Raw genomic sequence first — 14879 nt, forward strand, 5'->3', positions numbered from 1 at the left:
TGCTTCAATGCTGCAAACGTGACTTTGGGTATTTGCCTAGGTAGCCAGTTGTCTCTGTGATTTGTTACATGTTCTGGAATTTATTTGATTGCACTTCCTAATTACTCAGGTAGCATTATTTCCCCTCTCAGATTTTCAACAGGGTTGAAGATTATATAAATGTGTTACTTTCCTCTCATGACTTGGTCAAGTTATTTGTTATACAAGACTTAAGCTAGTTAGAATAGGATATTTGTACTTATTGTATATAATTTCATAGGTTTGTACTTATTGTATATAATTTCGTAGTAGGCTTAGAACTCTATTACTTAAACAAAAGGGGGAGATGCTGTGGGAACTCCTTCCGCTCCTTCAGCCAATAGCCACTAAGATACCAGCCCATTGGGGCATAGTCTCTTTCTCTTTAAAAAAGCAGCAGCTGTCCTCCATTCTCACTCTGGCTTCCGGATCCGCTTCTGGCTCCTAGACTTCTTTCCTGATCGTGCAGAGGGGCTGTTGTCTTGGAGGACAATCTGTAAGTTATTTCCCCTTTGAATAAATAACCATTCTATTAATCATAATTCCAAACTGGTGTGGGATTGTTTGTGACTTATGCCTTCAATATGCCAAAGTGCTGGAGAGCCTTTTATTATATTTGCAACTCTTCTTTAATTGTTCACATATTAATTTGACATTTCATGAAGGCTAAAATGTTGGAATTTCATGTATTGGGAAATGACCAAACAAATGCATAAAATGGCCAATTGTACTTTTCTCCTTTTCGTCTCTAATCCTGTCATAGCAGTTGTCCAAATCAGAGTTATTGCAACGATTTATTTTGGAAAACATAAGAGTACAGAAAGCTACTTTATTTTATTCTGGTATCTGAAAATAGTTATATCATCTGATCTGAGAAAGCCATCAACTGTGGCAAAAGTCAGTTATATTAAGATATTCTTATATTGAGATTTGTAATAGGGAATAAGTTAACAATGAGCAATGGCATTCCTTTATGTGCCAATTTTATCTCAGTATAGAAATTTTGGAAAGACAACAACAATGCTCAAAGCCAGCCGCAAAATATCCTGGAAGAATAGTGGCTCCTAGTTATACCTATTCTACTGTCAGTGTAGTCACACAGCATTGACTCCAGGGTTAGATGTATTCACACACACACACACGCGTGCGCACACACACACACACACACACACACACACACATTGATATATGTATCACAGTTAAATACACCAGGAAAAGTGATAAATTAACAATAATAAATTCATGTGGCCACAGATGCTGACAAGAATTAGGAGATGCATGTGTGCATGACAATGTCTGGATAAATGCACATCTATAAAAATTCCACAATTTCGCTATATCTATCAAATTAAAGAGAAATTCAAACAAATGTTCCAATTCTAATTCATTGCTATATAGTTTATTCTGATTTTCCTCTTTGCTCTCTGAAATTATTTTCCAACAGTTAGATGTCAAATCCTTCATTAGTTTAGTCCTACTCTACAGCCATAGCATTTACATGACTATTGGTCTCACATAAGAAATAACTTCACCATGTAAAGTAAAGACTACCTCTTTTTGTCTTTAGTCATACATGTTGGAATAACTTTCTGCTATATAGATTAGTATCACAATACCCCTTGGAATTTCATTATGTTATTTGGATTGCAGATAATTCTCTTGCTAATGATCCTCATTCCATCCTGATATTCCTCACCTTCCAGCTGATTTTTAAAACATGTTGATACATTAGTGTTTATAATCTCTGTTACAATGTATGATAACATGTTTTGCAAATACTTACTATTACATATGTAGCACTACAAACCATTCATAATGCCAGCTTGTTGAGTTTAGTTGTCTAAAGATGTAAAAAAATAGAATTTCTTTTACTTTGATCTTTCTATGCATCCATTTTTATATATGTCTAGGCTTTTAATATTTTATATTCTTCCTTACTAAGAAAATATTGCAATTTCTTTCAGATATTTTGGTAATGGGTTCTCTTAGATTTTACGAAACTATATATTCAACTTTCAAGGATACTTTTATTAGTTACTTATCTATTGCTGTGCTAGTGTGTCATGTCTAAGATAACTTATGAGCTAAAACATTTAATTTAGGGCTTATGATTATACAGGGTGAGAGTTTATGACTATCATGACAGGGAGCCTGGCTCATGCAGGCAGGCAATCATGATATTGTGATAGAACTGAAAACATACATTTGATTCAAAAGTGGGAAGGAGATAGAGAAAGAGAGAGAGAGAGAGAGAGAGAGAGAGAGAGAGAGAGAAAATGGAGAGAGATGTTAAATACCCTCTGTATGGTGTGAATATTTTTTTCCCATTGGTTAATAAAGAAGCTCCTTGATACTATGGCAGAGCAGAATAGAACAAGGTGGGAATTCCAAGTAGAGATAGACGAGAAGAGTAGATGGAATCAGAGAGATGGTATCTAGCTGCCAAACAAAGAATATTTGAACCTCCAGGATGAAACTTACAGGTAGATGATGGCCTTGTGGTGATTCACAGATTAATAGCAATGGGTTAATTTAAGATGTAAGAGTTAGCTAGAAAAATGCATGAGCTTATTGTCCAAACAGTGTAGCAATTAATAAAGTTTCTGTGTGATTATTTTTGGTATAGGTGGTTGTGAAACAAATGAGCAGTCTATGCCTACAAAATGGTATCTCTGTCTATGAGGGAGAGAGAGAGAGAGAGAGAGAGAGAGAGAGAGAGAGAGAGAGAGAGAGAGAGAGAGAGAACAAGTATGATTTCCAAAATGAAAATGACTACAAGTTTTCACTCTGACCAGCAGTACAAGAGTGTGCCCCTTACCCCACATCCTTTCCGGAATAAGTTCTAATCAGTGTTTTTGAACTTGGATATTCTGATAGGTATAAGATGGAATCTCAGAATTGTTTTGATTTGCATTTATCTGATAGCTAATGATGTTCAACATTTCCTTAAGTGTCTTTCACTCATTTTAGATACCTCTGTTGAGAGTTCTCTGTTTAGTTCTGTACCCAATTTTAAAAAGTGGATTATTTGTTCTTTTGATGTCAAGTTTCTTGTGTTCTTTGTATACTTTGGAAATCAGTCCTCTGTCCAATGTAGGGTCAGTGAAGACCTCTGCCTGTTCAATAGATTGTCATTTTGTCTTGATGATCATGTCCTTTGCTTTCCAGAAGCTTCAAAGTTTCAGGAGGCCCCATTTATTAATTATTTTTAATTAATTAATTAATTTTTATTTATTTGTTTATAAAAATTTACACTTCCTCCCCTCCCCCCATGTCCTCCCATTCCCCCCAACTCCCTCTCCTCTGCCCCCCTACTCCCTCTCCTCCTTCCTCTCGAGCCCTAAGAGCAGTCAGGGTTTCCTGCCCTGGGGGAAGTTCAAGTTCCTCCCCTCTCCCTCCAGGTCTAGGAAGGTGAGCATCCAAAAGACTAGGATCCCAAAAAGCCAATACATGCAGACAAAACCAGAACCAGTGCCATTGTCAATGGCTTCTCAGTCAGCGTCCCCCCCATGTCAGCCACATTCAGAGAATCTGGTTTGATCACATGCTCGTTCAATCCCAGTCCAGCTGGCCTTGGTGAGCTCTCATCAGATCAGTCCCCTTGTATCAGAGGGTGAACACACCCCTGGCGGTCCTGATTTCCTTTTTCATGTTCTTCCTCCTTCTGCTCCTCATTTGGACCTTGGGGGCTCAGTGTGGGTCTCTGTCTCTATCTCCATCTATCGTCAGATGAAGGTTCTCTCTGGTCCTGTCTTTCTTGCTCACGTTCTCCCTCCTTCTGCTTCTCATTTGGACCTAGGGAGTTAAGTCCAGTGTTCCAATATGTGTCTCTGTCTCTATCTCCATTCATCGCCAGATGAAGGTTCTATGGTGATATGCAAAATAGTCATCAGTATGGTTATAGGCCAAGGCCAGTTCAGGCACCCTCTCCTCTGCTGCCTAGGGAAGAATCTGGGGACCTCTCCTTGGGCCTGGGAACCTCTTCAGAATCAAGTCTCTTGCAAACCCTAAAATGGCTCCCTTAGTTGATATATATACTTCCCTGTTCCCATATCAATACTTCCTCCCTCCCCCCATACTATTCCCCCAAGCCATCCCCAATCCTCCCCCTCTCCCTTCTCTCTAACCATCTCTGCTTACTCCCCCGCCCCCCCGCCATGTGCACCCAAGTTTGCCTGGCAATCTTGTCTACTTCCAATATCCAGGAGGATAACTATATGACTTTCTTCAGGCTCACCTTCTTATTTAGCTTCTCTAGGATCACGAATTATAGGCTCAAAGACCTTTAACTATGGCTAGAATCCACTTATGAGTGAGTACATACCATGTTCCACTTTTTGGGTCTGGGTTACCTCACTCAGTAAAGCATTTTCTATGTCCATCCATTTGCATGCAAAATTCAAGATGTCATTATTTTTTACCGCTGAGTAGAACTCTAATGTGTATATATGTTCCACACCTTTTTTAACCATTCTTCTACTGAGGGGCACCTAGGTTGTTTTCATGTTCTGGCTATTACAAATAGTGCAGCTATGAACATAGTTGAACAAATGCTTTTGTAGTATGATAGGGCATCTCTTGGGTATATTCCCAAGAGTGGAATTGCTGGGTCCTGAAGGAGGTTGACTCCCAGTTTCCTGAGAAACCGCCACACTGATTTCCACAGTGGCTGCACAATTTTGCATTCCCACCAACAATGGATGAGTGTTCCCCTCACTCCACATCCTCTCCATCATGGGCTATCATTGGTGTTTTTGAGTTTGGCTATTCTGACAGGTTTAAGATTGTATCTCAAAGTTGTTTTGATTTGCATTTCCCTGATCGCTAAGGAGGTTGAGCATAACCTTAAGTGCCTTTTGGCCATTCGAAATTCATCTGCTGTGAATTCTCTGTTCAGTTCAATACCCCATTTTTTAATTGGGTTAATTTGTGTTTTAGTGTCTAGTTTCTTGAGTTCTTTGTATATTTTGGAGATCAGACCTTTGTCTGATGAGGGGTTGGTGAAGATCTTCTCCCAGTCAGAAGGTAGCCTTTTTGTCTTACTGACAGTGTCCTTTGCTTTACAGAAGCTTCTCAGTTTCAGTAGGTCCCATTTATTCATTGATTCTCTTATTGTCTGGGCTATTGGGGTTCTACTTAGGAAGTGGTCTCCTGTGCCTATATCTTGTAGACTTCTTCCCACTTTCTCTTCTATCAGGTTGAAAGTGGTCAGATTAATGTTGATGTCTTTAATCCATTTGGACTTGAGTTTTGTGCATGGTGATAGATATGGATCTACTTTTATTCTTCTACAGGTTGACATCCAGTTATGCCAGCACCATTTGTTAAAGATGCTTTCCTTCTTCCATTGTATACCTTTAGCTCCCTTGTCGAAAATTAGGTGTTCATAGGTTTGTGGGTTAATATCTGGGTCTTCTATTCGATTCCATAGGTTGACTTCTATGTTGTTATGCCAATACCAAGCTGTTTTCAATACTGTCACTCTGTAATAGAGTTTGAAGTCAGGGCTTGGGCGGGAATCACAACCCAGCAGGAGGCAGTTCCTTATTTAGGTTGAAAAAGTTTTCTATTATGTTGCTGAATGATTTTCTGTGCTTTTGAAGGGAACTTTTCCTACTTTTATCCCTATTATTCTTAGGCTTGCTCTCTTCATGGTGTCTCCTCTATCCTGGATTATTTTTTATTAAACTTTTGTTAGACTTAACATTTTCTTTTGCTGATTAACCTATTTCCTCTATCATATCTTCAAAACCTGATATTCTCTCTTCCATCTCTTGTGTTCTGCTTTTTATACTTACTTTTGTGGTTCCTAAATATTTACTGATATTTTGGCTTCCATAATTCACTTAGGTTTAATTTTCTTTATTGTCTCTGTTTCAGTTTTCAAGTTTTGAATCATTTATTTCACCTGTTTGATTTCTTTTCCTGTTTTATTGATTGATTGATTATTTGATTGAGGAATTTATTTATTTCCTCTATTTCATTTCTTTGTCTTTTCCTCCCTCTTTCCCACTTCTTTGAGGGAATTTTTCAATACTCTCTAAGGGCCTCAGTAATTTTTCTGAAGTTATTGTTAAGGTCATTTCCTTCTGATTCATCTGTGTTGGTGCTTCAAATCTTGTTGCTCTACAGTCACTAGGTTTTGGTGGTGTTGTCTTGCTCTTTGCAAAATATTCTTACATTTTGTCTACCTATCTTTTCCTCCATTTGGTATAGTTGGGTTTATTTCTCCTGTGGTCCCTTCTCCAGGTGCCTGTGTGTCAAAGGTTCAGATGGTTGCTCCTCATGGTAGGGTCAATGCCAAGATTCCAATCATGCCAGAAGTAGAGTCATGCTCCCAGAGGTCCCTTTGCCTGCATCTTGCTTCCAGAGGTTGATTGGGTCTGGCTGGTTCTCCTGGAGGTCACTTGGGCCTGTCTGCTGCTCTTGAATACTGTTCGGGCCTTACTTTAAAATTTTTAATTTGAATTTTTGAAAATGTTATACATGAATATGCTGAAATTGAATGATTTCTACACATCTCTCTTCCCCGTCTTACTCATCCTGCTCTCTCTAAATCTTGATCTCTTCTTCTATAATCAACATCATATATGTATTTTATGTGTACACTAACAATATACTGGCTCTAATTAATGTTGCTACAAATATGAGTGTGTAGGGATGACCACTTTGGTTTGTGTGTGTGTATGTGTATACACATATATATGTGTATGTCTATATAAAATATTATAAAATTTGTTAAAATCAGTTTGTTCAATATTGAAATTGAATAATACATAGAACAAAAATTAATAATTAAGAGCCATATCATGCAAAATGATGTCTCAAATAAATTTCTGAGTAAAGGACTCTAACTAAACAAAGGAATAAATTGCTTCTTCCCCACTTACATACACTAAGTACCGACAAATACAGTACATGTTCTTGGAGACACCAACTTTGGTTGGAAACTGAAAGAGCACAGCAGTTAGAAATGAAGACAGAGGTTTCTTGACTGGTCCTGGGTGTTGGTCATGTAAACCCTGCTTGACTGAAACTTCCCAAATGATTTTTTAAAAGAGCCTTCATTGCTTTCTGTTGTCTGATTATGAAATCCAGAAGCGATCCCCAGCCCCTGCTCCTTGCATTCCGAGAAACCTGAACTTGTTTTCAAAGAAAACAAACTGGCATTTACAAGAACAATCAGCAGGTCACAGGCCGGGTGCAGTAAGGGCAGCGATCAAACACCCATGCTGCTCTGTGTTTAGTTTACTTTGCAGAAGTTGCTGGGGGGTGGATCATTTAGTGATCCTGATTTCCTAAACCGACTTTCCACTTCACTTTGGGGCAAGTCTTCCCTGCAGTAACCACAGTGCTTAGCAGAGACTGGGTGGTGCTGTATTTCTCTGCATCCTAGAAAGATCCAAACCATGAGACTATCAGCAAGAATTATCTGGCTTATATTATGGACTGTTTGTGTAGCAGAAGGTAAGTTTAATACAGATTGCCTTTCTTCCTTCTGGCTGAGCCACACTATAAAACGTTTGCACATAATATTTCTTACAGCAATCATTCAAATGAACTCTAGAAAATGCGAAAGAATTACTGGTCTGTAGCTTAATGGCCTTTGGTGCTAAGTTTAAAAGTTGCAAGCAGTTCATTTGATTGCCATAACTGATGGTTCCTCCCAATGTAAAACACAAACAGTGCTTGAAACATGTTTCTGCCGTCCATAGTTCGGTATAGTCATTTAACTTGTAGTCATCATGAAATACAAACTCCTTCTTTGCATGAGTCTCTCTGAAATACTTCAAGTAAAATTAGTGACAAATATGTAAATATCTGTACTTACTGAAAAATTTTACAAATTTTTTAGGGAGTGAATTTATTTCAGGCATAATTCTTTCTTATGGCATCTCTTGAACATGCTTTGTCTTCTGTTTTGTGTTATCTTTCTAAAATTATTTTTTATTGTTTTATTGAGCTGTATATTTTTTTCTCCTCCTCTCTCTTTCTAGCCTCTCCCCTTCATCCCTCTCCCAAGGTCCCCATGCTCCGAATTTACTCAGGAGATCTTGCCTTTTTCTACTTCCCATGTAGATTAGGTCCATGTATATCTTTCTTGGGGTCCTCTTTGTTACCTAACTTCTCTGGGGTTGTGAATTGTAGACTGGCTTTTCTTTGCTTTATGTCTCAAAGTCATTTATGATCGAGTACATAAGATATTTGTCTTTCTGGGTCTTGGTTTCCTTACTCAATATGATCTTTTCTAAATCCATCCATTTACCTGCAACTTTCAAGATGACCCATCACTTACAACTGACATTTCCATGACTTTAAAATTTGGTACATAAGAACAGCATGTATGAGATGAAAAAGGTATAAAATTTGACACATAATCTGTATATGACATTTGTAAGATATTATTTATTTGGTTTCTGTTTTCCCATGAGTGTGTATGGAACATACACACTTGTGAAATCCTTTTGTGGCCTGTGTAATATTAGTGTTGAAGCTCTTACCCCATGTCAGTAACAAAAGTTCCAATTCTATCATTGAGTTAAATTTCATCAAAACAATATGCTTTATCCAAAGAAGGGGTTCACTTTCCTAGTTCATAGGTAGCTAGTGATGTGATAAGTATTCAATGAACTTATTTTTGTTGTTTTGAATTTTTAAAAATAATGAGTTCTAACAGTCTGCTTTGTCCATAAACTCGCTGCAATCCTCCTGTGTCAGCTCCCTATGTGCTGAGGTTACAGGTCCTAAGAACTGCCATATTTGACTTAGCATTTGTTATATCAAGTGAATAACACAATGTTAATCATTTTTTCACGTTTCACTTAGCCAACACTTTGCAGTTTGAGCCTTTGTTGTGGTCTCTACTCACATATATTTGAATATTAACAAGCAAGCTCTAACTGGATACTTATCCTCCAGATAAGAAAAACAGATATGGTTTCTCAGTTATATCATTTAGTCAAATTCTAGAAATTTGTTTAAGAGTGTTTAATATTTTTGAGTGAACTTTTTAATCATATTTTCTAATATTATTTTTTGAATTTTAGCTTATAGCTCTTACATTCAGCTACCTTTTAGACTAAAGCATTCATTTTCTTATAAATGAAAATATAAGTATTATTAAAATGACATATGATTATATTGATTACATTGATATATATATCAAAGTAATGTTGATATTATTAACTATAATTCAACATTTTCTCTTGTCATAAGCCAATGCTTTGGCCTTTTACTTTGATGTTCTATGTTCATACTTCTTGCTGAGATGTTTTTGAAGGTATATATTATAAACAAAGATGTATTTTATTTTTAGCTAATTATTAAATCTTAAGAAATGATACAAATGAAATCAAGCTGTTTATATAAACAGTAAGTGAAATTTAAATATTAAAAGAAAGTGTCCTCCAGTTTACATGAAAAATTAATGTTAATGATTTAAAATCCTCATACTATGAATTCCTACTGATTTTCTTCTTATTGTTGGATATGATTTTTCATCATTATGTATTGTAATGTGGTGCTCGTTCTTACTGGTGTGTTGAGTTGCACTGTCCATATGACTGTTTCAAGGGCTTTACAGTAAGAGATAAAGAAAGAGTTCAATATTTAAAGCATTATGTAGATTAGCCTTATGATATTCACAAATTTACACAATGAGGAGACAGATATGAGAAGTTTCATGGACATTCAGTGGACACGGTGCTCCCTCTTCATTCTTAGCTTGGCTAGTAGCCTGGGTCTGTCTGAAAAGCAAACAATTTCAACAGTCTATCAACGTAACAGGAATTTCCCCTTGCAGCAGAAACTGAATCAATTAAAATTGTTACACATATGCTTCAATATTTACAATTGTTTCTTTTCCCTACATCAGACCCTGGTTACTGGGTTGATTAAAAAAAATGATTGTGAAATGCTATCCTAATGCATTCCAAAGCCTAGAAGAAGAGGCAAGCATTTCATAAATCACTTCTGCTTTGATAAAAATCAACATTCTTCCAAAACCAAGGTTAACAGACCAGCAGGAAGGCTGAACACGTTAATGAACTTGCTTGCCACAAAATCTGACTACTTGAGTTAAATCCATGGAACCTACCAGGTGAAAGAAAGGAAAACACCTCCTGTAGGCCATGTTCCAGTTTCCATTGGCAAGCATGGCCACTGGATATTGCACTTGCCCATATTAAAAAAACAAAAAACAAAAGTACAACTTTAACAAAAATTTTAAAAGGAACAACTTTGAATCTAGATTTCTTTTTGTCCTTGCTTTTCTATATGTCAAGGATGCCTAATATATTTTTAGTGTAGGACATGCCTGTATTTACACTCTTAGCTGCTAGGAACTTTAAATGCTTATTCTTGCAAAATCACATGCTATTAAGATTGGGTAAGATTTACAGGACAACCTCTAACATAATAGTTCCTTAATCAAGCTGTGTAATTTCAGTTCTGGGGAATGAATTATACCCAAGCTTTCCAATCATACATTTTACTCTCACAATTGGACATTATATGAAATTGTTCACAGCCCAGAATTACTGAAACAAACCAATTAAATCTGTGCAGAATGACTGCCAAATAACTCTGCAAACTTCCAGGGGAGATAAATGTTCTTTGATCCTGGAGGTTAAAGAACAAAAATGTTCTTTTAGGCTTCAAGTTTTTAATCATAGAAGGGAGAATTCATTTAATTCTATGTTATGTTATTTTAAGTGCAAGATGTTTTCAAACTTAATTTGACTTTGATTTGGAAAATTTGATCTTATAAATTTTAATTATGAATTAATGATAGTTACTCTTTAGTGATTAGAAAGAAAAATTATTTATGCTTTTTTAAAATTCTATGATATAATGGCAAAAAGTCAACTGTGATGTAAACTATTTCTTTTTTTTCTTAAGAGAAAGAATTTTTTTATATGGAAAGCACTCATACTTTTTTCTTCATTTTATGTCCACAGTTCACGGCAAGGCAACATGTAGTGTAAAAGTTGCCCCATGTGTTTTTTTTTTCCTTTTCTCTATTTTCGAGACAGAGTTTCTCTGTGTAAGTTTGGCACCTGTCCTGGATATAGCTTTATAGACCAGGTTGGCCTCAAACTTACAGAGACACACCTGTCTCTGCCTCCTGAGTGCTGGGGTTAAAGGTGAGGACTGGTTACCAAAATATACTCAAGAAATTGGTAGTCAAAATAACAGACAATCCAATTTAAAAATGGGGTAGACCTAAACAGAGAACTCTCAGCAAAGGAATCTAAAATGACTGAAAGACTATTAATAAAATGTTCAACATCCTTAGCCATCAGAGAAATGGAAATCAAAACAACTTTGAGATTCCATCTTACACATGTACAAATGCCAAGTTCAAAAACACTGATGGCAACTTATGCAGGAGTAGATGTGGGGGTAAAGGGAACACTCCCATATTTCTATTGGGAGTGAAAGCTGATACAGCCCCTTTGAACATCAGTATGGCTATTTTTCACAAAATTAGGAAACAATCTTCTCTAAGACCCAATAATACTATTTTTGGGTATTGTATACCCAAAGGATGTTCAACCATACCACAAGTAGATGTGCTCAACTATGTTCATAGCAGCATTTTTAGTCACAGTCAGAACCGGGAAACAATCTAAATGGTCTTTGACCAAAGAATGGATAAGGAAAATGTACATTTAAACAATGGAGTACTACACAGCAGAAAAAAATAGTGACATCTTGAAAATTGAAGGCAAATGGATAGAGCTAGAAAACATCATATTGAGTGAAGTAACCCAGACCCAGAAAGAAAAATATCACATGTACTCACTCATAAGTGGCTTTTTGACATAAAGCAAAGAAAACCAGCCTAGAATCCACAATTCCCGAGAACCTAGAAAACAACCTAGGCCCTAAGAGAGACATACATGGATCTAATCTACATGGAAAGTAGAAAAAGACAAGATCTCCTGAGTAAATTGGGAGTGTGGGTATCATGGGACAGGGTAGAAGGGGAGGGGAGAGAAAGAAAGGGGAGCAGAGAAAAAATGTATAGCTCAATAAAATCAGTTATAAAATGGCGTGTGCCACCCCATCAGGCCGCCACATCGTAACTGAGAACCACATCTGCCATTTTTCCTCCAGTCTTCACTTTAGTTGTTTGAGGTAGAGTTTTATCTTATGACCCAAACTGGCCTTGTACTCCTCGTCTTCCAGGCTTAGCTTCTGAATAACTAGAATTCAACATCCAGAAACACCTTCTCAGGTGTTTTATCTCCATTTTCCAACTAGATTCACAGGAATAGATGGTCCTTCCTTAGGAATGGGGAAAAATTCTTTTAAATTCCTGATTGTCAAAACCTTCTGAAGAAGCCATCAATAATTTTCTCTCCCAAGTGGAAAAGAAAAAAACTTTGGTTAAAAGAGAAATGACCAGTCCTCAAAACATGCATTAGAGTAACATTATACAGTTATAGTTAGGAAAATATATGTATGTACATATATGCAGGTAATAACAATGATGAAAATAAAAAGGCCATTAATTTGAAAGAGAGCAAGGAGCAATATATGGGAGCTTTGGGAGTGACAAAGGGAATGGAAAAATGTTGTAATTATATTATAATTAAAAGAAATACTAGTAAAAAAAGAAATAGGAATTTCCTTAGAAATTGGAAACTAATGTGGATTTACATAGTAGAAATATGTGTCTACAATGGTTTAGGTTAGTCAAGAAACCAGTCTTGGCATCTTGCCTTTATGCTTCTATCAAGGGTTTTTAATCTTGTCATAGGATAAGCCAGGACTTACATGTATGCTCCTTTTAAACATTTCCTTTATTTTAAATAATACTGAATAATTAGAATTACTGTTGCAGTCTAAACTATTGAGCATCATAATAGTTTCAAAGCCGGAAGAAATACTAAAAACTCTGAAGTCACCCTTCTTTGACATTTGTTTAACTTTCTTGTTTGGGACAAAAAGGAAAGAATTCATAACTACAAAGGAAGTACCTGTTGCAAATTAAATATTCCCCTTCCACTGGCAAAGCTATCGCTTTAGACAAACAGCTCTGAGCCTATTGGAGTTGTTTTGCTCTCCCCAGAGTCTCCCTCTGCTGAATCTGAGAACTGGAAGGAAAGGGAAGTAGTCTTTTCATCACATGGCTTGATGTGACTCTGACCTTTCCCTAGGGAAAGTGGGGAAATGCATAACTCGATTAAAAATAGTAAAGTATATAAAAATTAAAAAAAATCAGGAATCTAGAAGAGAAGACAGTATACACATTCTTTTTTGAGCCTTGAATTCAGATTTTCGTAAGAAAAGACTACAGAGACGAGGTCAGGAAAACATGCACCCTTTTTACACTTTGCCCTTAATACAAACACTGTAACATAGACTCACACTTAGGAGATGAATAGATGAGCAGTATGGTTGTGAAGAGGTGTCAGTGCAGACAACAGGCCTTCAAATTCACCAGACAATGTTTCCCTTGTCTTTTATCATCCCAAGTCTGTCTTCTATTTATTCTTCCAGATCTTGTCTTTTAAGTTTCCCCCTTGTCACTCTCAGCGGCATCTGTGCATATTGACTATAGGGACTTATGTCCTGGGAATGTTTCTACAGCTCTGTTTATCCTCACTCTTTCTTTTATTCAGGTTCACTTTTCAGTGACTTCTCATTACTGGATGATACAATCATACCTTCCAAGAGGTAGTCATTTAGTGTACAGGAGAAGAATTAGCAGTGTATTTAAATATTCAAATATTGAAGTTCAAGCTATAAAATTGCTAAAGCATGAAACTGAAATTTGGAAAAATGTGCTAAATTTGGAAATGGAATTTTGTTCATCTGCAAAAAATTAGAAATTATGAAATTAATAGGAAAATGGATAAATCCAGTCTCAGAGACCAACACTGCATGTTCCCTTTAATTTTTGAATCCTAGTTTATAAGACATATACTTAATATTTATTGTATATGTACACATGTATATACATGGGTGGGAATTCTGTAGAGGACATGACACTAGAAATGGAAAAGGTGCTGTGGAGAATGGGGTGATGAGAACACATGTGACATGAAAGCTTAAAGAACAATCTGGTAGGTGGGCCCAAGGCAGAGGAAGGAGTATAGAGAATAAAATAAAACTATTTTGAAAAACTGAAAGAAGAGTCAGGTGGGATGGAGCATGTCTTTAATGCAGTACTAGGGAGTCAGAAGCAGACAGACCTTTGTGAGTTGAAGGCCAGCTTGATCTTCAAAGTGACTTCCAGGGCAGCCAGGGCTACACAGAAAATCCCTGTCTCGTGGTATGGAATAGGGGTGGCGATAATAAAATATAACCCTCTGTATGCTAATTTAAAAATAAAATTAAAAATAAAAATTAGAATGGGTCTGGAGGGGGAGAGGGACAAATGTCAATTTGTCCAGATATAGTTTTTGCTGCTTTAGTTTTACGTTGTTTATCTGAAACGCAGTCAGACTAAACAGCCCAAGCTGGTCTCAAATCACAATCTCCCTTCTCCAACGTGCTATGAGGCATGGAGCCTCATGTAAGCAGGTTTGGAAAGCTGCATAGGAGTTAGTCAGACGATGACAAAAGGAGGTAATGGTTTGGGAAAATATAAGTTATACAAACAGAAATAAAGAGGTTCTGCAGAACTGGAACTCACCTCCACAGATCCAAGAAAAGTCTCCTTAACTTCTACAAGAATTAGGAGTAAGGGTTCAAAAGCACGATCATGAAAAACTCAGAGACAGACATTGGGCTCAACCTGAAGACCAGAAAAGCAAAGCAGCCACCACTGGCTGTTACCTAAACCTCAGTTCGAAATGTCGTGTTACAAATGGCGCCAACGTGTGGACAACTGTATCCACATAAAGCCT

The 14879-nt window shown here is 36.8% G+C and overlaps 1 protein-coding gene across 2 annotated transcripts in view; it reads left to right on the top strand.

Annotated features, from left to right (window-relative positions):
• Positions 1-7286: 7286 nt before the first annotated feature.
• Positions 7287-14879, top strand: part of LOC148122123 (complement factor H-related protein 3-like) — a 57264-nt gene continuing 49671 nt past the window's right edge. The window contains exon 1 of one of the 2 annotated variants that reach the window (XM_087906460.1): positions 7287-7485. In XM_087906460.1, coding sequence (XP_087762586.1) covers positions 7428-7485 — 58 coding nt within the window. In that variant the 5' untranslated portion in view covers positions 7287-7427. The remainder of the gene's footprint in view (positions 7486-14879) is intronic. The other variant, XR_015737923.1, reaches the window with a different exon arrangement.

This window comes from Myodes glareolus, chromosome 5, assembly GCF_982192425.1.
Source record: "Myodes glareolus chromosome 5, mMyoGla1.1, whole genome shotgun sequence".
Taxonomy (NCBI): domain Eukaryota; kingdom Metazoa; phylum Chordata; class Mammalia; order Rodentia; family Cricetidae; genus Myodes; species Myodes glareolus.